The following is a 27,063-nucleotide window of genomic DNA, read 5'->3' on the forward strand; positions in this document are numbered from 1 at the left end:
ATTTATTGAAATAGGATTAGAGCCCGATCCTCCCGAATGCAATCGCACTGTTCCAATCACTCCATCAGCTCGCTCGGGGGCAAAGACAAGGCACCCGCCTTCTCAACGGATGAGCGTCCACCTTAATAGTTAAAGTGGTGTGTAAGTAGGAAGGCAGCTGCGTGGACACCAACTGCGCAGGTTGAGATGGCGAATAATTAGTGGCGTCTGCAGTGTACTCTGTTTCTGTCTCACTCGTCAAGCTCCATCTGTTTCTTATACTGTTAACTAGCAATACTGAAGTATACTACCTGATCAGAAGTGTTTGGAAACCTGTTAGTGGACATTAATGTGGAATGTGTCCATCCTTAGACTTCATGACTTTGCAGGGGACGCTTTCAGTGCGATGTCTGAATGGCTGTGGAGAAACGGCAGCCTGTTCTTCCTCAAGAGGCGAAACCAGCGAAGTCTGCGCTCTAAGTCATTGCAAAGGTGTTCCATTGGGCTCTGTTTGGGGATATGAACAGACCAGTCGGTTTCAGGAATGTTATTGTCCACAAACCGCTGTTTTACGATAGAGTGTATTGACATGCAGGTACAAAAAATGGTTCAAATGGCTCTAAGCACTATGGGACTTAACATCTGAGGTCGTCAGTCCACTAGACTTAGAACTATTTAAACCTAACTAACCTAAGGACATCACACACATCCATGCTCGCGGCAGGATTGGAACCTGTGACAGTAGCAGCAGCGTGGTTCCGGACTGAAGCGCCTAGAACCGCTGGACCACAACGGCCGGCCCCAAGGATGTAGGAACTAATTTAAATCCACAGTCTGTGTCATCTCTTGAGAGCACCTTTGAGAAAACTACAACACAGAAACACCTTACCCACATCCAAAATACACTACCGTTTGTGGTAATTGCAGCACCAAGAAGGAAACGCATGAACTCAATTAATTTAATACGGCCGATTAGGTACATGACAAATAACAAATGATTACCTTTTCAAATCTGTAGTACATGTCCTTTGAGGACTACTATTCAGTATGTCGTGTGGTCATCATGCGCTGGAATTAGAGCTACTATACGCCGTGGCACTGAACCAATAATATTGTGAATACTTAGGGATTTCCCTCCATGCAGTTTGTATCCGAGCGCACAAATTCGTGACACCAGTTACTAGAGGACCGTGACGCACCATGTGCCGACCAACCATATCCCAGGCATGTTCGATGGGCATGTCTGGCGAACGCGCAGACCAGGAAAGCAATGGTACCCGTCGCTCTTGGAGGAAGGCCTGTAAATTCCTCGCAATATGTGACCGGGCATTGTCATGTTGAAATGTGGCCTGTGGAGATGCCTGAAACAGAGGGAGTATCTCAGGCTCCACGACCTCCGTTGGGTACCGGCTGCTGTTCAAAGTGCCCGCATTATGTACGAGGCGAGATCGGTTGTTGCAATCAATGGCGCCCCAAATCGTCACACCTGGTGTTTGTCCGCTATGCCGCTCACAGTGCAGCCCTCCAGGTTGCGCTCACCGCCGTACCGCCGGACACGTATGTGGCCATCACTGTAGGACACGTTGAAGAGGGACTCAACCGAAAAGATAATGTGTTGCCATTCAGCGCCCCAGTGACGCTGTTCACTTGCCCGTTGCAGTCGGAGGAGCTTGTGGTTTCTGGACAATGCAAGCCGACTTAATGGCATGCGTGCTACCAGTGCAACCTGCAGCAGACGGCGAAGAACCGTCGAGGCAGACAAGTTCACACCTGTTGCAGTGCTCCAGCGACGAGCGAACAATGTGGATGACGCTGTACGGTCCGTAATGGCCATGCGGACAAGATGACGGTTATCCTGTGACGTGGTCATGTTCCGTGGTCCAGTTCCCGCTCGTCGCTGCTTACGATCTTCCTCTATCCACTGCTTCTACACACGCATCACTGTCGTAGCAGCATGCCCTGTGCGAGCCGAAATGTCGCGGTATGACAACCCCATTTCCCAGAGACCGATCATTCTGCCCCGTACGAACTCGCTCACATGTCGATATGGCTCCCTTTGACGTCGACGAGGCATACTGGCACTCACTGTATTGTTTATAGCCTGTGTGACAGCTCTGCACCGACTACACTAGGAGCAACACCGACCCTGTCGGACCGACACGTGAGGGCTCTGCTCGGCCTACGTGTACCCCATCTCGCCGCAAAACGTATCACGTATTGCTTGCACATCCGTCGCCACTTCTACCAAGAGTGACTCTATTCGGATAATTCTTTCTCGGTGTTGCACTTTTGACAAACAGCAGTGTATTTATTTTTCTTTCATGATGTCTTCGTCAATTGACTTCCCACTGTCTTCCGTAAGTGTGGAAGCTACTAGATTATCGGTGCGCCAACAGGTTGCGTTGCCTATCCGCGATTATGTGGATCTCGTGTTTCTTTTTTATGTTACCGCTTCAGAAGGCCCCAGATTTATACTACTGGTCCTCTTTCCTTTCAAGGTCTCTCATCTGGTTTCTTATTTCTGCCTTCTTTGCTTTATCAGGTCTTCAACTGACTTTTCAGCTGCAGAGACTGCTGCAAATCTATGTTTCTCAAGTGGTCTTGAGTGAAATTTCCTATCTTAGAGCCCATTCTCTCTAACACTTTCATCCTCACTGCATTGCTATGATCAAATGCAAGAGCTGAATCATAAGTTGCAATTCTGACAACTACAGAACTGTAGCAGATGAAAATTTGGTGGCACATGAATTGCTTCATCATAAACAAAGCAGCTGGTTTGTTATTTTTTCTAAAATGTGGAACAGAGTCAGTCATTATCTATACGACCAAAGAGTATACCTCACAGCCTTCTAGATGTACGACGTTCAAGTTTGCTTGAAAGTGTTCCACAGAATTGTTGTTCACCATGCCAGTACTGAAGAGTTGCCTCAATAAGTGGGTTTGGCAGGAAGGTCACGTCACATATTTGTTTTTCAGGCACTTAGGATGCGATTTCATCATTCAAACTCTGAGAACTTATTGTCCATGAGTTCTACTAATAAATGAAAATTAAACCGAAAATTAAAACTTCCGATCAGTTTCATGAACGTTTCCCCTTGAAGTAAAGCACATCTGCACAAAATTTGATAAATGTCTTTCAGATGCTCCATGGTCTAATATTTTCCATTTTCATTGCTGTAGTATAACATTTACGTGTCAGCACTATCAGATTTTTTCCTAGTTGTAGACTCTGTCGCTTGTTCCAGTTCCAGAAGTCTAACCAGATCGCCATGTCCGTCTAACGTCTCTTCTGCCTATCAAGTTTTATTTCTGAGCTCTTCCCCGTAAGTTACTGGGTGGTACACCTCCGGTGTCGTCTATCTATTTCAGTATTGGTTTTATTTTTAGATATTTTACCTCTTTAGTTGTTCAATCTGACCTGATGAGGTTGAGTGAATGTGGGGGCGGGGTATGAACGCTTAAGACTGTCAAACTTTATCAGAATATTTCCAAAAGTTATGGGAAACTATATAAAATCTTAGACGCAAACTTTGTAATTAATGCTCATAAACTCGAAGGAAGGAAGATTAAGGTTAAACGTTCCGCAGACACTGTGGTCGTAAGAAAGGAAGCGCCTGTTCGGTTTGTGGAAGGATGGGGAAGGAAATACGCAGGACGTCTCGGCAATTTCCTTAAGTAACTGAGGGAAATCTCGGAAATCGTTTATCTGTACGACAGTTAGGGGAAATGAGCGAAACGACGTGAGTGAGTCAACCGCTATAAAGTGATATCAGTTAGTGATAGTGTACGTTACTTTTACATATTAGCCTATAATCTTCTTGTCATGATAAAACGCGCTAACGGGACGGAAACAGGTCTACTCTTTGCGCATCGACTCACAGACAGCATGAATTTCTTACATGGAAAGGGATTCCATTTTAATTATGTGGACTTTTACGGTCTTTTCAAGGATAACGAAAAAGAGTGATGTTTGATTATTTAGTTCGTCATAAAGGCGTGAGTTATAATAGCGTAATATGTGAGGGACATGCACTTTTTCAGATATAGTCGACATAGCTACAAAACTTCGTATGAAACAGTAGCTGGTATTAAATCTTTCTAAGCATCTTATTTGTTATGACATTAAGGTCGTGTACACTTAATATAAAGCGGAATAAATGCACGCCAGATTTTATATTTGTAGAACGAAACAACTGCAACAACATGTCGAAGCTTTTTACGTTCGCCCAACATCATACAATGTCTCACTTCTTCTTTTTTGTACAGTTTTCTTTTCACGTCTGCGACGTACTATCTCATTTATCACTAGCGCAGATCTTTTAATTTTTATAACAGCTTCGCTAACGACCCGACTCTTTGCTTCTCGCTGCGTAATGACTTTGCGTACATAGAAAGACGCGGGGAACATTAACCTTTCCTGAACTCCAGCAAAGCAGTAGGTTGGTTGGCAGCGACGAAACTATAGTGCAGCTAGGGTCGCTGGCGTGCGGCAGTCTTAAACAGGGTTTGAGTTGTCTTCTGTGCATACTTGTGTGGAACGTAACACAATGTAAATTACTCTACAGAACGCGTTGTAAGATGCCCCAGCATAACAGTAGTTTCCTTCTCCTATTTGAGTTAGTTCGCTCTTTCTATTAGTTGTCGCTTCACCTTCTACGTGGAGTCTATTTGATTCAATACTGTAATTCATATTTTGTTTTCTCCTAGACGAGTACCCGGTGTGGCCGGGGGATGTAATTATCCCAATCTTCTATTAGTTCTTCTCCTCGTTCCACCTCCGTCTGTCGATCTTCGCCGCCTCCCTCTGTTCATATCCTCCTTCCGCCTGTGTGCATCTCCTACTCCCCCTCTCTTTGTCAATGTCCTCCTCCCTCTCTCTCTATCCATCTTCTCCTCCTCCCTCTTTCTGACCAAATTCTCCTTTTCCCTTTCTCTGTCCATTTCTACCTCCTCTTCTGTGTTCACCTCCCCCTATCCCTTACCTATCTCTTCCTCCCTCTACCTCTATCCATCTCCTCCTTTACCCTCTCTGCCCATTTTCCTCTCCCCTATCTTTATCAATTTCCTTCTCTTCCTGTCTGTGCCCACCTCCTCCTTCCCCCTTGTTGTCTGTCAATCGCTTCGTCCTTCCTTCTCTCCCCACGTTATCACACTCGTCCTAGGTGGCTCGTCGTTCTTGCCTGTACAATATTTCTTTCCAGTTTGAAATTAATATGTGTATCAAATTTGATGGAAATCATTCCACAGACTTAGGATGAGCATTTTACACGTGTTTTTGCCAGCATGTACATGTCATATATATTTCACAGGTATTTAACATAATTCACACGTATTTCACCTCTAAGTCCGGCGAATTTCTCCCTGCACTTTCATTCTCATGCAGGTCATTGCTTATGACGTCGTATTTCCTGAAGTACGTGCTGTACAATTACGTAATTGCTTAAGTATATCCAGTGTTATACGTGCCTATTGTCTGTGAAATGTGTTGTGAATAGAATTGGTAGTAAAATAGTATAAATTAAGACATCATGCAAGATGCGGCAGTTTCTCACGCATCGCAGTGTTTATGACGTGATATCTTCTGCACTATATGTCATACAATGATATATTTTTGTAGATACATTCAGTGGCAGATATGTGTACTGTCTGCGAAAAGTGTTGTGAATAGACTTAGTATCAACGAAGTAATAAATTTAAACTTGTTTCGTGATGTGGCACTTTTTCACGCATCTCCGTGTTTGTGACGGTATGTGTATTCGGCTATTTATTGCAGATAAATGTGAGCTGCTTTTAATACTTTAATATGTCTGTTATGTTTCATTTCATATTATTATTATTACAGTATCCGAACCGCGGTGGTCTCGCGGTTAAGGCGCTCAGTCCGGAACCGCGCGACTGCTACGGTCGCAGGTTCGAATCCTGCCTCGGGCATGGATGTGTGTGATGTCCTTAGGTTAGTTAGGTATAAGTAGTTCTAAGTTCTAGGGGACTGATGACCACAGAAGTTAAGTCCCATAGTGCTCAGAGCCATTTGAACCATTTTTTACAGTATCCGAAGTTGGTGGTCGCAAAAGATGTTATCGTTAAGGACAGTCTATGCAGTCTAGACGATAACATTCATGGAAGCCAGTAACGTCGCAACTCAGTATCTGGTATTCGTTTTTTCCACAGGTCGATTTTTCAAATGAAAAGCCGGTGTGGTTACGGCAGTGTCCTGGATCATGGCAGGGAGGTTGCTAGGTGGTATCAACACTGATGAGCTCCCCATCCGATATGCTAATGACGGGCAGAATCAAGATCTTCAAGGATTAGAAAGCTCTCTTCTGAGACCAAAAGGAGACGAACTCACATATGTGAACCGATAACTTCTATGACTACAATCTAGCTGGTACGAGCACCGTAATGATCTACGCTTATATGTACACTCCGAAAATGGTTTTGACGAGCGTGACAGAGGGCACTTACAAGTGTTAATTTTGTTTACACTATAAAGCGTACAAAGTTTTGGTTGTCGATTCAGCTAAATTCCTAGGGACTGCAATAACGAACAACTTAAACTGGAACCATCGCACTGAAAGTGTTGTCAGTAGGCTGAAGCGAAGAACAGAACACTTAGGAGACGAAACAGGTCAACCAAAAAGGTTGCCTACACTACGCTTGTCCGTCGTCTGCTAGAGTATTGCTGTGCAGAATGGGATCTTATAAGATAGCATTGATGGAGGGTATCGAAAAAGTTCAGACAATGGCAGCTCGTTTTGTACTATAGTGAAACAGCGGAGAGAGTGTTACGGATATGATACGCGAGTTGGGTTGGCAATAATTAAAACAAAGACTTTTTCGTTGCAGCGATATCTTTTCACGAAATTGAACCTGCAGCTTTCTCCTCCGAATGTGTTGACTGACACACAGATGCGGAGAAACAATCGTCGTGATAAACAAAGAGAAATCACTGCGCGCAAGAAAAGATGTAGTTGTTCGCTTTCCCCGTGTGCTATTCGAGAATGGAACAGCCAAGAACAGTCTGAAAGCGGTACGATAAACCCTCTGCCAAGCATTTAAGTGTGACTTGCTGATTATTAATGTAGATGCACAAGTAGCCAGACCATGTATTAGGGTTTCTTCCCATTCCATTCGCACATGTCGCATGGAAGAATGTTTAAATGAGATCGTGCACGCTGTGATTCGCCTAATCTTGTCATAGCAGTGCTTACGGTAAAGTTTCGGAGGGAGACTTAGCATATTCCTAGATTGTTCATTCAGTACTGGTTCTCGAAATTTTGTAAGTAGGATTTCGCGCGACGAGTGTGACATATGTATCCTGGATAGCGCATTGAGGCGACGCGGGAACGTCTCGCAGGTTAACGATGTGGCCAGCCTCGATGTCATTTTCCACACCCATTTGCATAAATACAGGGCTGGCTCCCAGGTGCAGCCTCGGTTACGCAATGAGCAAAAATTTTGAAGAACGTAGTCACATTTGACCATACGATACACACTAGTCACAAATAGAAGGGGGATACCCGTTCCTCCCTGAGGGGTGGAGCTGGCATTAGCTTTAAAATGCGTTTTGGAGTGAGGACTACACTCTAATAATAGCCTATACACAGGAATGGTTCTCCACGAAAACACAAGTACCACATCAGTCCTAACCCGGCCATGAGCGGATATAGCGCACCGGCATGGGTGAGTGGCATTGAAGCTTACCTTCAGGCGTCTGCCAAGTCTCCTATGTATCAAGCGAACTAGTAGGTATTCGCGCTGCTCTCCTTTTCATACGCTCAAAAGCCGCTGTTAATCCTATTTAGTACGGATACGGCTCAGTCGAGTCATTTTTAGGATGTATACGACATTGCAGTGCCTGTGTTTCTCCTGAATCACGATACAAAGGTACATCGTATTTATCCCCCGACACCGCATGCATCACATATGGAAGTTTGGATCTGGCAATGACTAGTGAATGGATAGCCAAATGGAAGCCAGCACGGTAACTCAGCGTGTTTGGTCAGAGGGTTAGCCACCCTCTGTAATAAAATAACTGAGTTAATGGATCAACGACGAACATGAAAGAGCGTCATGGAACATCCGCCCCGAACAAATAGAACGAACGATAACAAACAAAATTAGATCAACAAAAAAAAAAAAAAAATGGGAAGGCACCCGCTCGGGATAAGCGGGAAATCTGGGTTCGAGTTCCGGTCGGGCACAAATTTTCAGTCTCGTCATTTCATTCAACAGCTGATCGTTGTCCATATTTGCAATTGCGAATACAATCGGTGTATTTTTAGGATCGGTTGTACTGGTGATTTGCAAGTTTCATCTTTCGTCGACTGACACCACTTTGTCAGCATCGTACCCGGGCGTTTATCTAGAGTGCCTGCGTCTGTAATGTGGCATTTCACGTCATTTGCGGCGTCTTTCGGAAAGTGCTAGATGAAGTAAAGATATATCAGCTGCTGAAAATAGATTTTCAGTTACTTAATCATTAAAATAAAAGAAATGTAAATGCCGTGTGGCTAGGGCGTCCCGTCGGGTAGACCGTTCGCCTGGTGCAAGTCTTTCGAGTTGACGCCACTTCGGCGACTCGCTTGTCGATGGGGATGAAATGACAACAATAAGGATAACACAACACCCAGTCCCTGAGCGGAGAAAATCTCCGACACAGCCGGGAATCGAACCCGGGCCGTTAGGTATGACATTCCGTCGCGCTGACCACTCAGCTACCAGGGGCGGACGATTAAAATAAAAGAAAACACTTTTTATTAGAGACTTGCGCAACGGCCGTGTTCGTGTGTGGCGACGCATTGGTGAGCGGTACATGTCAAATTTTGTGTAGGAAGTTGATATATTAGGCCAAGGTTCTGTGATGATGTAGAGAGGCGTCAGTGTTGAAAACCATATATGGATCTTGCTGTTGTCTATGGTCGCCTTACCGCCAGGCAGTACATCGAACAGATAGTTACATCGAACAGATCATATTGGACCATGTGGTGACTACTGCATACGGTGGTGACCCTGAATTCCTTCTCAACCGCGGTAATTCTAGGGACAATGTGGTGGGCGTCTCCAGTGGTGTCTTGCGAAACCTGGACATGAAACTAATGGAATGGTCAGCGGTGAGCCCAAAGTAAACTCCACTGTATTTATGTAGGACGTGTTTGACAGACAGGTCCGTGATCATCCTAGGCTCTCATTGAAGGATGGGAACGGATAACACAGGATGGCTTCTCTAGAGTTGTACGAAACAAACAACACAGGTGTCAGGAAGTGACAAACGCTCACGAAGATCGTAACGTTTGTTGGAAAAGCGCCGATTGAGGACTGTCGAAGACTCATTTCTCACGGCGGCCTAACCCCGTCCTTAGCTCTAATCCTGGCCTGTCAGATCACAGTTTTCTGGTCGGCCAAGAACAGGGTGAGTTTGCCGTTATAGCAGGTAGAGCGGAGGAAGACAAGACTAATGTACAGCGCGCACAGAAGTATTTAGCCGTGCTTTCTCCCGTGCTCTGTATGGGACTGGGAAAGGAAGAAACTATCTGCCAATGCACTCCACAGTGTTTGCATAGTGTGTATGTAGATGTAGATCCACAACATGAACAAGAGATCATGTTCTCGCACGTGGTATTTGAATAGTGGACGTCAGTTCTCTATAACACAAAGGACGCGTCGGAGTCGAGGACCAGTCAGTTGCCCGTATGAAAGGTTCTCGGTTTTCCCGCCACATTTGATCTCGTTAAAACCTCAAGCTTTTGACGATCCTCACCATTGTCTTCGTTAGGAGTCAAAAGATATAAAAATATAAAGAAAATGAGATCTGTTCGGAAAGTAAGGAACAATCGATTGCGAAATGGAAACCGGAGTGAAAATCAAAACTGTTTTATTTACAACAGTTATCTACGCCTTCCAGCTACGTCTCTACATAGTCGCCTTCCCGACTTAAACATCTGTCGTAGCGTTGCACCAGCTTTCCAGTGCCCTCGTCATAGAACCCAGACATCTGTGCTTCCCGACAATTTTCTACCCTGGACTGCAGCTCGTTGTCTGTGCCGAAGTATTGTTTTCATAACCAGCGGTTCATTTGAGGAGACATGAAAACTAGAGGGAGCCAAATTTTGGCTGGATCGTGAGCGATAAAGTACTTCCCATCGAAAACACTGCAGGTGGGTCTTCATTGCCCCTGCAGTGGGGTTGCATGACATCAGGAGAAATGTGCCGGAAGGCACACATACTTGATGGGAGACACTATTCTGTGGGCATCTTTACGCGCTCACTGCGTGCTCAGAACTGAGAAGGGCGACGTGACGCTATCTGCAGGCATACGAAAGACACTGTGCAACACACCTGTGCAAAGTTCCGTCGGATTTTCTCTGTGGTTTCTTTTTCGAATAGCCATCGTATAAATAGAAACAAAACAAATTTTTTTAGACGCTGAAAATTTCTTTTAGATTTTTTTAGAATCTATAAAAAGATGAATTTTGTTGGTCTTTACATAACCTAAAACTATTGATTTTCTTTGTTATTTGAATTAGAACCGAAAGACTAAAAGGCATAAATATACCGGTCGTCTCTCTTACGAGTTGTCCGGCACATTTTCTCTGGCGGTTTGGCAAATATTTTCAATTCCGCTTACCAGGATTTGGCACAAATAAATACTGCACATTAAGCCTTTCATGATACGCCCAATGTCAATCGAAAGCATCGGTTTGTTTCCCGTGACAAACAACATTATTTTAAAGCGGAACTTTACGTGCCAATTCTATTGAGCAGTCCCAAATTAGTCTAGCACGATATTCGTTTCATCGAAATGTATTAACAGGGGCAATAAAACATGAAGAATAAACGGTACTTCAACAGCTACTCACCTGTTGTTCTATCTCGCGCAGTCTGCTGCAGCTATGCATCAACGCTCCTCAGTCGCTACTTGAGTACTCGCTGTCCTTCACGTTTTACTGTCAATTCATATCTATGGAACGAATATAACACTGAGCTATTGTAGGTCCTTTCATCGAATGGGCACAAAAAATTTCGCTTTAAAAATAATTTTTTGTGTATTTCAAACAAAGAGACATTTTACTTCGAGACCTGGCGTCGCATGAAAGACTTGATGAACGGAATTTGTTTGGAACGACTTCATCTGCACGGAACAAAAACGGAACTGTAAACATCTGCCGAAACACCAAACAAAACGCGCCTGAAGGTGCTATGGAGAGCCATACACATTGAAGACACGACGATTTTCTTTAAAAGTGAGCACTGCACTTTCATTACAAAGCTGAAGGACCTGCTCAGGGGCGGGGGACGGGCAAAATAAAGGGATTTGCGGAGGGGTCTGAGACCTTTTAGCTTTTACCTTACCTGGGTCACGTTGGAAGAAGAAGAGTATTTTTGGGCCATACATAATATAATTAACACTAACAGTAACCACTGTGCGCAAAAAAGAGGTTGACGGTCAAGGACCGTAGTTAACACATTTAAGTAATTTAGAATTTATTAATTTATGATTCTTTATTCTAAAAAAGCAAGAATGGCTTAAACTGATGTTTTAAAGGAGATTTCATTAGCAATCTTATAATGTAAGTATTTACAAATATAGAACTAATGTGGGATTTGAATCTGGGATACTAATGTATTATCAGGTTCGATCGAAGCGGTTGGGTTTTTCTTCTATTTTCACTCTTTGTGCGCTTTACTCCTAAAAATAACTGTTCACAAATGTACGTGGTTTCAAAGAAAGATGACACATACATACGTAACGGATGCTGTGCAGCAATGGATATGAGCAGCTATGATTTGTATAAGTCCAAATAAGACACATAGTCAAAATTTTCTTTTAGTTGGATGTCAGACTGCAAGTAAATGTATTCCATACGGAAAACTTTTGGTAATTGATCTATGTTGTTTGTAAAAACTGTCGCATAAATACATTTCGAAAATTCTGAAACCGATTTTCAAATGCTTGCATCAAATCGAGAAGTGTGGCTGCGTATTTCATTCTTTCTGTAGGATTACGCCTCTGAACTTCTAGTTTCGCAGCTGCAATTGAAACAGCTGTTATAGACAGACCATGGCGTTGTATAAAAGCGAGACTGCAGGCTCAAGTGCAGCACAGGCAGCAGTGTTGAAAACAGGACGAACCAATGGCAGAGTAACATGGTGTGACGTATGTTGCAAATTGAAAATATTCAGTTTACCATAACTTTACATAAACGGAATTTTACGGATTTTCTTCCCGATCTTGTGATACAAGCTCATTTTTTGGGCTACACTGATACTTGCTGTGTGCCCCCGGACCGCGGTCTGGACCCCCTGTGTTAAGGTGTTCAGTATGGCTAAAGGAAAGGGCGTGGGTATAAATATCGGGGTTGTGTGGGTAGGTACTTTGGAGATGAAGATAGGTGTTGGGATGGATAGCGGGAAGTGGGGCGGAGGCTGGTGTGTACGTAGGTCGGTAGAATGAAGAGGAGAAGGATGGCGAACGATGGGTAGGGAAGAGGGATGGAGGAGCTTGACGCGGAGTGGGATAGATGGGGGAGAGTCAGAGTTGGTATGATGGATAAATATAGGGATGGTTTCCATCGTCTGGAAGAACGAGTCGGTTGCAATTGAGTTGGGACTGGATATGGAGTAGACGTAGGTGTACCCACGGTAGGATGTGACGATATAGGCGCTGCAGCGTACCAGCATTGGTTTCGTGATAGTCGAAAGCTTGAAGTTTTTTCCAGATTTGATGCAGTAAGAAAACTGGAAAGTCTTGTGTAGAAGAATGTCGACGCGAGGCACGGACCTACAGAATTACAGACCAATATCTTTAACATCGGTTAGCTGCAGAATACTTGAACATATTTTCCGTTCGAATATAAGAAATTTCATTGAGAGGGAAAAGCTTCTAACCACAAATCAGCACGGTTTTAGAAAGCATCGCTCACGCAAAACTCACCTCGCCCATTTCTCACACGACATCTTGCGAATCACGGATGAAGGATGAAAGAATGACTCGATATTCCTAGATTTCCGTAAAACACCGATTCGGTGCTACATGGCCGAGTGTTAACGGAGGTACAAGCATACGGAATAGGTTATAAGTGGCTCGAAGACTTCTTAAGTAACAGAACCCAGTACGGTGTCCGCGACAGCGAATGTTAGAGACAAGGGTACCGCCAGAAGTGCCCCAGGAAAGTGTATTAGAACCGCTACTGTTTTCTACACACATCAATGATCTGGCTGACAGGGTAAGAAACAGTCGTTATTTTCTGACGATTCTGTGGTGTGTGGGAAGGTGTCGTACTTGAGTGACTGTAGGAGTGTGTAAGATGAGTTTGACATAATTTCTAGTCGGTGTGATGAAAGACAGCTACCTCTAAATATAGTAAAATGTAAGTTAATACAGATGAGTAGGTAAAAGAAGCCCATAATTTTGGGGTAGGATACTAGTAGCGTGCTAGTTGACACAGTCATGCCGGTTATATACCGGGTGATCAAAAAGTCAGTATAAATTTGAAAACTGAATAAATAACGGAATGATGTAGATAGAGAGGTCCACATTGACACACATGCTTAGAATGACATGGGGTTTTATTAGAACCAAAATAATACAAACGTTCAAAAAATGTCTGACAGATGGCGCTTCGCCTAATCTGAATAGCAATAACTATCATAACAAAGTAAGACAAATCAAAGATGATGTTCTTTACAGGAAATGCTCAATATGTTCACCATCATTCCTCAACAATTGCTGTAGTCGAGGAGTAATGTTGTGAACAGCACTGTAAAGCATGTCCATAGTTATGGTCAGGCATTGGCGTCGGAAGTTGACTTTCAGCATCACTAGAGTTGTCGGTCGATCACGATACGCTTGCAACTTCAGGTAACCCCAAAGCCAATAATCGCACGGACTGAGGTCTGGGGACCTGGGAGGCCAAGCATGACGAAAGTGGCGGCTGAGCACACGATCATCACCAAACGACGCGCGCAAGAAATCTTTCACGCGTCTAGCAATACTTAGTTTTTTTTTCCTTTTGGTTCTAATAAAACCACATGTCATTCCAAGCACGTGTGTCAATTTTTACCTGTCTATCTACATTATTTTGTGGTTTATTAAGTTTTCAAATTTGTACTGACTTTTTGATTACCTGGTATCAAGGCGTAACGTTGCAAAGGAATACGAAATGGAATGGAGCATGGTAGGATTGTAGTAGGGAAGGTGAATGATCGACCAGGAAAATATAGCTCATCTGTGAAGGAAACCGCTTGTAGGACTCTAGTGCGACCCATCGGTGAGTATTGTTAGAGTGTTTGGGATCCGTATCAGGTCAGGATAAAAGAAGACATCGAAGCAGTTAAGAAGGCAGCTGCTAGATTTGTTACCAGTAGGATCGAACAACACGCAAGTGTCATGGAGATGCTTCGGGAACCCAAATGGGAATCAGTGGAGGGAAAGCGACGTACTTTTCGAGGAGCACTACTGGAGGAATTTAGAGAACTGGCGTCTGTTGTTGAATGCAGAGGTGTTGTGACCATAGAAAATTTTAATTTTTATTCTTACTTATGTGACCATAGTAAGAGTCCAGGCTCCATAGGCAAACAGCCAGCCGACATTAAGAAATAGTCCACCAGGACATAGAAAGAAGATAAGCAGCGAAGGCTGCCTAGTATGGCTTGTTGATCAAATAACTTAGTGTTTGACTTCTTGTCAGAGGAAGCAGCACGAATCAAACTTGCGCAATGGAAGACGCAAACACCAGGGCGATAATGCAGCAAGAGAGAGTGTCAGTCATGTGTGGAAAAGACTCGTGTGGAACCAAATTAAGTTGTGTGCAGCTAGAAACGAAAATGTCGTGTGGAACCAAAGGCATTCTTGCGCAAGCCGACCAATTAGAAACGAGAGTGTCGTGTGGAACCATAGGCATTCTTGTGCAATCCGATCACTTAGAAATGAAAGGGTCGTGTGAAACAAATTAACTCGTGTGCACCCAAGTACATGAGAAACGAAATAAAAAGCCAGGCAGCGATATAGCTAGAGACAGAGATTCAGATGCAGATTCAGAGCCAGTGCCGGCAGTTTGGAGATTCCGCAGCGAGACGCCAGGGGGGGCGAGGAGGCCCGTAGCAGCCGATACAGCTCATAAAGACTTCAGCTACGTGAAGACGGTGACAGACTCTGGTGGACACTCAGGAACTGCAGGTCAAGCAGGATTTTTAGAGTTTCATTGGAATAGTGTTGAACAGAGGCTGTTAGTCTTTGTCTCAATTACTTAGAGAGATTACAGTGCTAACCAAGAACATGTGATTGCTTTGTACTTGTTTCTTATATGTACCGGCAAATAGCTTTGAAGTAGCAAGTCCGAATAAATGGACTGAATCTTCACAAGCTGCGACATCATCGCGAAAAAACACAGTGTCCCGTATATGTAATAAGTTTCCTTTAATTTACGTCTAGGGTCACAATCTTTTCTGTTTAACAGATTACCGGTTTCGGTCTTTAAAGACCATCATCAGATCTGTCTCATAAAAACAAAGTCCTAATGTACTGCAGCCATAGTGGCATTGTCAAATGTTAAATGCGGAATCAGCACCAACATAGTCAAATACATACAAATCACTGGTGCATGTGATGTGATTTATATGTATTTGACGATGCTGGTGCTGATTCCGCATTTAACATTTGACGATGCCACTATGGCTGCAGTACATTAGGACTTTGTTTTTATGAGACAGATCTGATGATGGTCTTTAAAGACCGAAACCGGTAATCTGTTAAACAGAAAAGATTGTGACCATAGAAGTAAATTAAAGGAGACTGAATCTTACTAAGGGGTTTATGGCCCAACACCTCACATAAGTATATGTAAGAATAAGCTTGATAGAAACTAACCAATCTTTTCTACCTAGCCGGCTGTTGTGGCCGAGCGGTTCTAGACGCTTCAGTCCAGAACCACGCGGCTGCTACTGTCGTAGGTTCGAATCCTGCCTCGGGTATGGATGTGTGTGATGTCCATAGGTTAGTTAGGTTTAAGTAGTTCTAAGTCTAGGGGACTGATGACCTCAGATGTTAAGTCCCATAGTGCTCAGAGCCATTTGAACCATTTTTCTGCCTATTTCAATTGTGTAACCTAGTTTCAGGAAACTTATTTGCTTCAAACTAAGGAGATTCTCTCCCCCTCATCTCCGATATAAAGGTTGACAGCAATTTATAGCTAACCCATTGTCGTTAACGTCCCGATTGTGCTACGCAGTTCGCACTTACTTAATTTTGGTATAGTGAGGCTGTGCCGGGACGCGACAGAGCGATTCTACTGCCGCCAACGTACATTTTGCGTAAGGAATCGCGGAGATAAGAGAAATTAGTGCTCTTAGAGACGCATACGGTTCTATATGCGAGTGGAGCCGATACGGTGGCCTGTGGAGTGTGTATACAGGGTGTTACAAAAAGGTACGGCGAAACTTTCAGGAAACATTCCTCACACACAAAGAAAGAAAATATGTTATGTGGGCATGTGTCCGGAAACGCTTACTTTTCATGTTAGAGCTCATTTTATTACTTCTCTTCAAATCACATTAATCATGGAATGGAAACACACAGCAACAGGACGTACCAGCGTGACTTCAAACACTTTGTTACAGGAAATGTTCAAAATATCCTCCGTTAGCGAGGATACATGTAACCACCCTCCGTCGCATGGAATCCCTGATGCGCTGATGCAGCCCTGGAGAATGGCGTATTGTACCACAGCCGTCCACAATACGAGCATGAAGAGCCTCTACATTTGGCACCGGTTGCGCAGACAAGAGCTTTCAAATGCCCCCATAAATGAAAGACAAGAGGGTTGAGGTCAGGAGAGCGTGGAGGCCACGGAATTGGTCCGCCTCTACCAATCCATCGGTCACAGAATCTGTTGTTGAGAAGCGTACGAACACTTCGACTGAAATGTGCAGGAGCTCCATCGGGCATGAACCACATGTTGTGTCGTACTTGTAAAGGCATATGTTCTAGCAGAACAGGTAGAGTATCCCGTATGAAATCATGATAACGTGCTCCATTGAGCATAGGTGGAAGAACATGGCGCCCAATAAAGACATCACCAACAATGCCTGCCCAAACGTTCACAGAAAATCTGTGTTGACGACGTGATTGCACTACTGCTTGCGGATTCTCGTCAGCCCACACATGATGATTGTGAAAATTTACAATTTGATCACGTTGGAATGAAGCCTCATCCGTAAAGAGAACATTTGCACTGAAATGAGGATTGACACATTGTTGGATGAACCATTCGCAGAAGTGTACCCGTGGAGGCCAATCAGCTGCTGATAGTGCCTGCACACGCTGTACATGGTACGGAAACAACTGGTTCTCCCGTAGCACTCTCCATACAGTGACGTGGTCAACGTTACCTTGTACAGCAGCAACTTCTCTCACGCTGACATTAGGGTTATCGTCAACTGCACGTAGAATTGCTTCGTCCATTGCAGGAGTCCTCGTCGTTCTAGGTCTTCCCAAGTCGCGAGTCATAGGCTGGAACGTACCGTGGTCCCTAAGACGCCGATCAATTGCTTCGAACGTCTTCCTGTCTGGACACCTTCGTTCTGGAAATCTGTCTCGATACAAATGTACCGCACCACGGCTATTGCGCCGTGCTAATACATACATCAAATGGGCATCTGCCAACTCCGCATTTGTAAACACTACACTGACTGCAAAACCACGGTCGTGATGAAGACTAACCTGTTGATGCTACGTACTGATGTGACTGTAGAGCAATGAGTCGCATGTCAACACAAGCACCGAAGTCAACATTACCTTCCTTCAATTGGGCCAACTGGCGGTGAATCGAGGAAGTACAGTACATACTGACGAAACTAAAATGAGCTCTAGCATGGAAATTAAGCGTTTCCGGATACATGTCCACATAACATCTTTTCTTTATTTGTGTGAGAGGAATGTTTCCTGAAAGTTTGGGCGTACCTTTTCGTAACACCCTGTATAGATGTAGACGCTCTTGGTCCTCCATCAGCCGTCAGTCGCCGCCTCGGAGAGCTTACCGGTGTAGCAGGTGGGGCAGGCCCTGGCGCTGCAGTAGGCGCTGCTGACCGCCCTGCCGACCACGGCTGGAGCGCCGCACGAGTACTCACTGGCGGCCGCGGACGGGGGGCCGAGGCGGACGCGGGGCGTCGCTGCCGGCTGCGCGCTCATCTCGCCTCGCTTGGCCCTGGCCGCCTCTCCGCTGGACTGGCTGGCTGGGGGAACTGCTGCTGCCCAGCTACACGCCGACGCTCCGCTCAGCTCTGAATTAAACACAGACGCCGCCAGCCGGTCGAATCGCGGCCAGTCGATACTGCCTGTCTCACGGAAGTACCGTAGTCGGCGCATCTCTATTATGGATGACCACCAGTCTGCTCTAACGGCGTGGGCCGAACGACCCGCGCATCACTCGTAAAGATTTTTCCGCTGTTACCAGCGCCCGCCCACGCCCAGATTAGCCTGCCCGAGAGCGGCACGGACGGGTCCTTTTGCAATTCTGAACAGAGCTCGGGCTAGGCTTCCAGATTTCCAGTACGGCGAGGAACTACCTCGCCAAATAATTCCCCGCATCTGAAGACGAAATGTAGGAAAAAATGAAATGGGCAATTACATTCTGGCAAGTGGGCGATGCTAAGCGCCTGCAATGTCATCCTCTACAGATGCGTCATTTGGATGGGGTATGTTGGGACACGGGATCAACACACCAGCCTCCAGTCATTGTCAACAACCAGAGATTGGAACAGTTGCTTCAGATCCAACTACACTACTGGCCATTAAAATTGCTACCCAAAGAAGAAATGCAGATGATAAACGGGTATTCATTGGACAAATATATTATACTAGAACTGACATGTGATTATATATCCACGCAATTTGGGTGCATAGATCCTGAGAAATCAGTACCCAGAACAACCACCTCTGGCCGTAATAACGGCCTTGATACGCCTGGGCATTGAGTCAAACAGAGCGCGGATGGCGTGTACAGGTACAGCTGCCCATCCAGCTTCAACACGATACTACAGTTCGTCAAGAGTAGTGACTGGTCTACTGTGACGAGCCAGTTGCTCGGCCACCATTGACCAGACGTCTTCAATTGGTGAGAGATCAGGAGAATGTACTGGCCAATGCAGAGTCGAACATTTTCTGTAACCAGAAAGGCCCGTACAGGACCTGCAACATGCGGTAGTGCATTATTCTGCTGAAATGTAGGGTTTCGGAGATATCGAATGAAGGGTAGAGCCACGGGTCGTAACACATCTGAAATGTAACGTCCACTGTTCAAAGTGGGTCAATGCGAACAAGAGGTGACATGACGAATACACGTTTCCAATGTGCGTTCACTGCGATGTCGCAAAACACGGATGTAAGCATCATATGCTGTAAACAGAACCTGGATTCATCCGAAAAATGACGTTTCGCCATTCGTGCACCCAGGCTCGTCGTTGAGTATACCATCGCAGGCGCTCCTGTCTGTGATGCACCGTCAAGGGCAACCACAGCCATGGTTTCCGAGCTGATAGTCCATGCTGCTGAAAACGTCGTCGAACTGTTCGTGCAGATGGTTGTTGTCTTCCAAACGTCCCCATCTGTTGACTCATGGATCGAGACGTGGCTGCACGATCCGTTACAACCATGCGGATAAGATGCCTGTTATCTCGACTGCTAGTGATACGAGGCCGTCGGGATCCAGCACGGCGTTCCGTATTCCCCTCCTGAACCCACCGATTCCATATTCTGCTAACAGTCATTGGATCTCGACCAACGTGAGGAGCAATGTCGTGATACGATAAACCGCAATCTCCATAAGCTACAATCCGACCTTTATCAAAGTTGTAAACGTGATGGTACGCATTTCTCCTCCTTACACGAGGCATCGCAACAACGTTTCACCAGGCAACGCCGGTCAACTGCTGTTTGTGTATGAGAAATCGGTTGGAAGCTTTCCTCATGTCAGCACGTTGTAGGTTTCGCCACCGGCGCCAACCTCGTGTGAATGGTCTGAAAAGCTAATCATTTGCATATCACAGCATCTTCTTCCTGTCGGTTAAATTTCGCGTCTGTAGCACGTCGTCTTCGCGGTGTAGCAATTTAAATGGCCAGTAGTGTACCTTGTCAACTGGTCTCAAGAGGCAGTCACCACTCTATTCCAGGCCTTCCACCAAGGAAAGATCCTTATAGCTGAGTCAGTATAAGTTGATCCCTGACAGCTGCTGTGGGTTGGGCGTGGCAATTTCATGGAGCTACTGGTGTGAGCTGTCGCCAGCGCACCAGGTGGCAATGAGTTTGCGAGAAGGTCGGTAGTAAGCATCGGAGCAAGCGAGCCTATGAGGCCAAAGACAAACTCGCAAGAAACGCGCCGTCAACGCCTTCTCGACTGCCAGTATTTAGGTTGCTGCCGCGGATCGGAGGGTCCAGTCAGTCATCCAGTCAACGAGTCGAGTCACAGCACAGTGGGAGTCGCAGTCGCAGTTAGCTCAGCCTCCAGCTCAGAGCCAGGTAGCACATAGCGACCAGAGTAGTGTACATAGCGGACTTGTACTTCACCAGCTGTGAGGCTAATATGGGCTATTAAGTGAGAGCTTGTAGCACAACAACTAGCTTAAGTGAAGTGGTTTTCTTATTTCTTATATATAATGAACCCAGTTAATACGTAAGTGCAGTTGTGTTACAGAAAGAGGATACTGGCCACCAAACAACATCCTCCCCTTTCTTCCTACGGTATAAGCCTGCAGTGCCAACGAGAAGATACCAAAACCTCAACCAACAACGTAGCGTAATTTTGCAAACGTCTCTGTAGCAACGTCACAGTGTTGCGTGAGCTGTGAAGACCGCGACTGTTTTCACCTGCAGCGTTAGCGCTTCACAGTTGAAATCTTGCAACAGTTCTGCAAGCTGTCAGCTATCTTCTTAGACCGTCTCGACTACAACACCATTTACAATAGAGCCTGTGTCCTCTGAATGTCAGACAGACACACACTGACCACTCAGCTTCCAACTATAGAGGCGGACTGGCTCTCCAGATGAAACTCGAACTAGCAGTCCTGGCACTACTCATGCCTACTGCCTTGTACACTGAGGAGACGATACGCACACATACAGATGACGGTGGTATTTCGTACATAAGGTACAATAAGGCAGTGCATTGACGGAGCTGTCATTTGTACTCAGGAGATTCGTGTGAAAAGGTTTCCGAAGTGATTATGGCCGCACGACGGCAAGTAACGGACTGGTACTCGGAGTTAGGCGCATGGGGCATTCCGTCTTGGAAATCGTTAGAGAATTCAATATTCCGAGATCCACAATGTCAAGAGTATTCCATAATACCAAATTTCAGACGTTACCCCTCACCATGCACAAATCAGCCGTCGACGACCTTCACGTAACGACCGAGAGCACCAGTGTTCGTGTAGAGTCATCAGGGCTAATAGGCAAGCATGATTCCTTGAAATAACCGCAGAAATCAATGTGGGACGTAAGACGAAAATACCCATTTGACAGTGAGCCGAAATTTGGCATTAATGGGCTATAGCAGCACACGACCAAGGCCTTTCCGATTAATTCCGATTTCAGTGGGTAGGAGCTGATGGTAAGGACTGAGTGGAGCACAGACCCCACGAAGCCTTGGACCGAAGTTACCAACAAGGCACTTTCCAAGCTGATGGTGGCTCCGTAATGATGTTGGCTGTGTTTACATCGAATGAACAGAGTGCTCTGGTCCAACCGAACCGATCAGTCACTGCAAATGGTTTTGTTTAGCAACTTGGAGACCATTCGATGGATTTTTTGTGGGTAACAATGTACCATGTCACCAGGCTATAACTGCTCGCGATTGGTATGAAGAATGTTCTGGAAAGTTCGAGCGAATTATTTGGCCAGCTAGATCGACCGACATGAATCTTATCGAAGATTTACTGGGCATAATCAAGAGGTCAGTTAGTGGACATAATCCTGCAACGGCAACACTTTTGCTGATGTCAAGAACGTTCGTCAGACCAATCGCGTACAATTGTAGCCCAGTGCCGTGACGCATTGTCATCCATAAAAATTCCATCGTTGTTTGGGAATAAGAAGTCCATGTATGGCTGCAGATTGTCTCCAACGGGCCGAACATGATATCCAGAAAATGACCGGTAAGTTGAACCAGAGGACCAAGCCCATTCCACCTGAACATGGCCCACACCATTATGGTGTAACCACCAACTTACACAGTGTCTTGTTGACAACTTGGGTCCGCGGCTTCATGGTGTCTGCGGGACACTCGAACCCTACCATCAGCTCTTAACAACTGAGACTGGGATTCACTTGACCAGGCCACGGTTTTCCTGCCGCCTAGGGTCCATCTGATATGGTCACGAGCACAGGAGAGGCGCTGGAAGCGATGTCGTCTTGTTAGCAAAAGCACTCACGTCGGTCGTCTGCTGCCATAGCCCATTAATGACACATTTCGACGCACTGCCCTAACAGATACGTTCGTCGTATGTCTCACATTGATTTTTGCGGTTATTTCACGTAGTGTTGCTTGTTTGTTAGAACTGACAACTCTACGCAAACGCCGGTGCTCTCGGTCGTTAAGTGAATGCCGTCGGTCTCTGCACTGTCAGTGGTGAGAGGCAATAGCAGAAGTATGGTATCCTCAGCGCACCTTTGACGCTGTGGATGTCAGAATACTGAATGGTCTAACGTATTCCGAATTGGAACATGTGTCTAGCTCCATTATTCCTTGTTCAGACTCTGTTAATTTCCGTCTTGCGGCCATAATCACGTCGGACACCTTTTCACATGAATCACCTGATTACGAATGACAATTTCGCTAATACACTGCACTTTTATACCTCGTTTATGCGGTATTACCGCCATCTGTATGTGCGTATCCGGTGTCTTATTGTGAAGAATCTAATTTTGTGAAGGGTGAATCCTGCGAGAATCGGAAAAGTGGGGAATCCGAGCGTTAGAGACGTCATGTTATAGAAAGATTTTGCAAACTGGATGGAATGATAACATAAGAAAGGAGCAGGTTCAACGTAGAATTTGCAACGATAGGATATGTGGAAACACTGATTACAGGAAGGGAGAGAGTGATTGAACAGGTGTTACGGCATCGGAGAGTAACTTCCATAGCATTAGAGGGAGCTGTAGAAGATAAAATCTGTAGTGGAAGACAGAGATTGGCATATATCCAATAAATAATTTAGGATATTGTGTGTAAAAGCTGATCTGAAATGAAGAGGTTGGCAGAGAAGAGTAAGTCATGATGGGCCACATCAGATCATTCAGAAGACTGGCATCCTGAAATAACAAATTTGTCACAAAGATGCCAACTACATGTTGTTGCACTGTGGATGCTGCTTAGGGTCCTTGCATCTAGAAGGGAACCATGAACTGTCCAAATAAATTGCTCTAAACAATGAGCTCTCAGGGAAGTTGGCAGAGTATTTACAGTTAATTGCTCTGCACCCATCTCTTGCTCCAGATCTTCCTCTGTGCACGACAGGTGCAAGGTAAATAAATGTCAAATAAATGTCCCCTTGACGCCTGGGTGTTTCAAGGAGTGGACCTCAGTACTTCGCCCTTAACAGCCTATGTATGTATTCTTTTCCGTGATTTACCTATATCACTGCAGGCAAATGCCGGGGTGGTTCCCTTAAAACAGCACGGCCGATTTTCTTCCCCATCTTTCTCTAATCTGATGGCCTCGATATTCGGTCCTCTCCCCCAAGCAAACCAACCAACCTATGTATTCTAGACCCCATAACAAAGTTTCTGTGAAGTCCAGTGTAATTCTGGATCTGGACGATGAGAGACTCGGACTCATTCTGGCATGAGCAGATGTAGGCTCAGAAACGGTTATGACTGTCCAGCTGAAGCCCTTGGCCTCTCACGGTCCATCTAGTGCTGACTGTGACACTCATTAAAGACTGAACTCATTGAACAGGTGCCGGTCGAAGTGCCCGTGCGGTTCTAGGCGCTGCAGTCTGGAACCGCGGCACCACTACGGTCACAGGTTCGAATCCTGCCTCGGGCATGGATGTGTGTGATGTCCTTAGGTTAGTTAGGTTTAACTAGTTCTAAGTTATAGGGGACTAATGACCTCAGAAGTTGAGTCCCATAGTGCTCAGAGCCATTCGAGCCATTTTGAACAGATATTGCGGTTTCCTTATTTGCGACACGGGACCACCTGATGAATTCAGTAGAAATAAATTTCAATTATCACAATTTTTATTAACACGCCGTTGTGCTCTGAGGCCACAAACAAATTGGCTGCCATTCCTGCACTATAAACTGCTCTTCAACGACTGCTCGCACGTACGCCCTCTGTAGCACTTTTACTGCAATAGTTAACAGACTAACGAACTCAGCTATCAGGTCCGGCTGACTATGAGATGATGTTCGGCCGCCATGTCTCCCTCTGTCATTTGAAGTGGTGTGGAGAAACGCGCGGGTAGCAAATTGCTCTCCAAGGTCAGTTTCAGCTTTGCCTCCTATGATGTCGGTACATCTCATCAAGTACTTTCAGCCCTCACAAGGTTCAGTGTACACCATTATATGAATTTCAGCAAGGATAAAGTCCCTAACAGCGCCGGGAATCGAACGCTGGACCTCTGCATGAGCCCAGTGCCTAGCTAATAGTAAACACCAAAAAATTCTGAAGAAGATTCCAGCAGAGGGGTCGAAACGTCGATCATGTAGAAGAAACTGAAATGTAACGTGACACAGGTTAATATTCCAAAAGATTTTACCTACAGCTTAAGTACATCCTATAGTATGTTAAGAATACGCCATGAATAAATTTTGTTAAAAAATAAGAGAATGACTCAAAGGCGTATGACCTCGTGAACTGTGTTGCATGATTCAATAAAAATGTGTCAGAAAATCACTACATTATTTGTTCTCTGCCCTAGTCCACAAACCATAAAAATTCTGGGTAAGTTTAAGCCAGTAACTAATAATTTGTATGTATGACAGTAAGATATAGTATTCAACCACTAGAGATTAAGCAGAGTGTTAAATAAGAAAACACTACTGTTGCAAATCAGGAAAATTAATAACGCAAGACCCGAATAGTCTGCTCCATATTTACATGCGCTAGACGATGCTTCACGTCACGTACTTGGCTTACGGTAGGATGGGAAAATAGGTGGAACTGATAGAGTGCTTATACGGAAAAAGTTATGAATACGCGATAAAATAGAAAAATCATGTGGGATTTATAAAGGGATGAAGTATGTTCCACCAGCTTTCGAGTTTTGGGTTTTCCTACAGATGAAACCTCACTCGCCGCTTCCCTAACCCTGGTTTACAAATAGCTGCAGAAAGTGAGCTTATAAAGTAAGAAAAATGTTAGCGATGTTCAAGTTTAATGTCGTAAGTAGGAACGATGGACGTGAAGTTCTTCTGGCTCATTTACAGGCAAATTACTGCCGGTTCCGGAAACATTAAGAAGCCTTCAGAGCGGCTGGTAGACCATTTTTTTACGAGTTAGAGATACCCAAGGGAGCACCGCGCCGCGTGTTGAGCTTTAAGAGGGATAAAGAGACGCAGATAAACAGGAGCGCCCTAATTTTGGCGAAAAACGCGGTACACCTGTAACGGTGGAGCAATTGTGCGCCGTGAGCGCTAATGCAGTCTTGCTGATAGCTCTTAGCACAACGCTTCATCACCGGAGGCTTTCTATGGTAAATGCGTCCACATTAAAGTACGACTAATGTAATTACTGTCACAGCAGCTTATCAGTAATCTACTTTAACTTAGTATCCAGATATAACCGTATCTTTTCCTTTTTAGTCACGTGTTGCATTTCTGCACCGCCAAGGCGTTAGCCATTCTAGAACAGCTGACATCCGCGATCGTGCGATTATTCAGGTGTGGTCGGAAATGGTGTTGTTTGTTATCAGGCTGTTCCATAGCTGTATTTACGACAATACTCTGCAAACCACGGTGCATGCCAGAGGGCTCATTCTATTGAACCGCTTATTAGAGTTTCATACCATTCCATTCGCGTATGAAGAGCGTGAATTTCGCAGTCCCTACGGGAGCGATACGTAGAGATTTTTGTACGTTCCTAGTGAGTCACTCAGCACTGATTTGTGCAACTTTTAAAGTAAAATTACACAGGGTAATAGGGTCTATCTTCAAATGTGTACTAGTCTAGGTTGTTCAGTAGTCCTGTGACTCTCTGTCGCATGTGAAACAAACTGTCACCATTCGTGCTACTTTTTTTCTATGCGTTCAATATCCCCTGTTAGTCCTATTTTGTACGTGTCCCACACATTTGTTTGCACGAAAGTTGTTCACTTAAAAGTGAATTCGCGCATACATTTCCGATGTGCTAGAAGTCAGCATATAGTTCCAGTTACAACAACCTAGCTGACCTGTATTTGTCGTATAATGTAGGGCCAACAGGAACTACCTTTAATCTTATTGATAGTAACTTAGGCCTATCTTCTTGCTGAACGTAACGACTGAGAGTGACATGAGAGCACCAGTTAGCAGCTTTTACACCGAAACAGTCGATTCCGGCTGCCTTGCTTTTTAACTTTATCGTATTTCTCGGACACTTCTACGAAGAGTTTCAAAGCCAACATATGCAAGTGCAATATAGGGTGTTTAATTACTGCAAGTACAAACAAAAGGGGCGACTAGAAGATAATCAAACAAGCAAATAATCCTAACACCATGGGTCTGGTTGCCAATGGTTTCCCCGATACGACATACGAGTGGGTGCTGAAAAGTAATGCCTTCGAATTTTCTATTCTGTTCTCAATACCGGCTGACGTACTGCGTGTCATGCACGCTACTCCGTCGATTTTCCCGCCTCGCTGACGCACGTTGCAACCATCTGCCGCTGGAGGGATCCGAATTGTAGCATGTAACATGGTGCGGTGTACACTGAAGCGGCAAAAAGCTGGTATAGGCATGCGTATTCAAATACAATGTAAACAGGTAGAATATGGCGCTGCGGTCGGCAATGCCTATATAGAATAAGTGTCTGGCGCAATTGTTAGATCGGTTACTGCTTCTACAATGGCAGGTTATTGAGTTTGAACGTGTTGTTACAGTCGGCGCACGAT

At 45.0% G+C, this 27,063-nt stretch overlaps 1 protein-coding gene across 4 annotated transcripts in view; it reads right to left on the minus strand.

Annotated features, from left to right (window-relative positions):
- LOC124605586 (complexin) overlaps positions 1-27,063 on the minus strand; it is a 737,935-nt gene that overhangs the window by 214,814 nt on the left and 496,058 nt on the right. For 2 of the 4 annotated variants that reach the window (XM_047137371.1, XM_047137370.1), the window contains exon 1: positions 18,106-18,203. The exons of the other annotated variants lie outside the window; for them this stretch is intronic. In XM_047137371.1, the coding sequence (XP_046993327.1) occupies positions 18,106-18,166 (61 nt within the window). In that variant the 5' untranslated portion in view covers positions 18,167-18,203. Of the gene's footprint in view, positions 1-18,105; positions 18,204-27,063 lie in introns of those variants that run through there. 4 annotated transcript variants of the gene reach the window in all.

The sequence above is a fragment of the Schistocerca americana genome, chromosome 3 (genome assembly GCF_021461395.2).
Source record: "Schistocerca americana isolate TAMUIC-IGC-003095 chromosome 3, iqSchAmer2.1, whole genome shotgun sequence".
Taxonomy (NCBI): domain Eukaryota; kingdom Metazoa; phylum Arthropoda; class Insecta; order Orthoptera; family Acrididae; genus Schistocerca; species Schistocerca americana.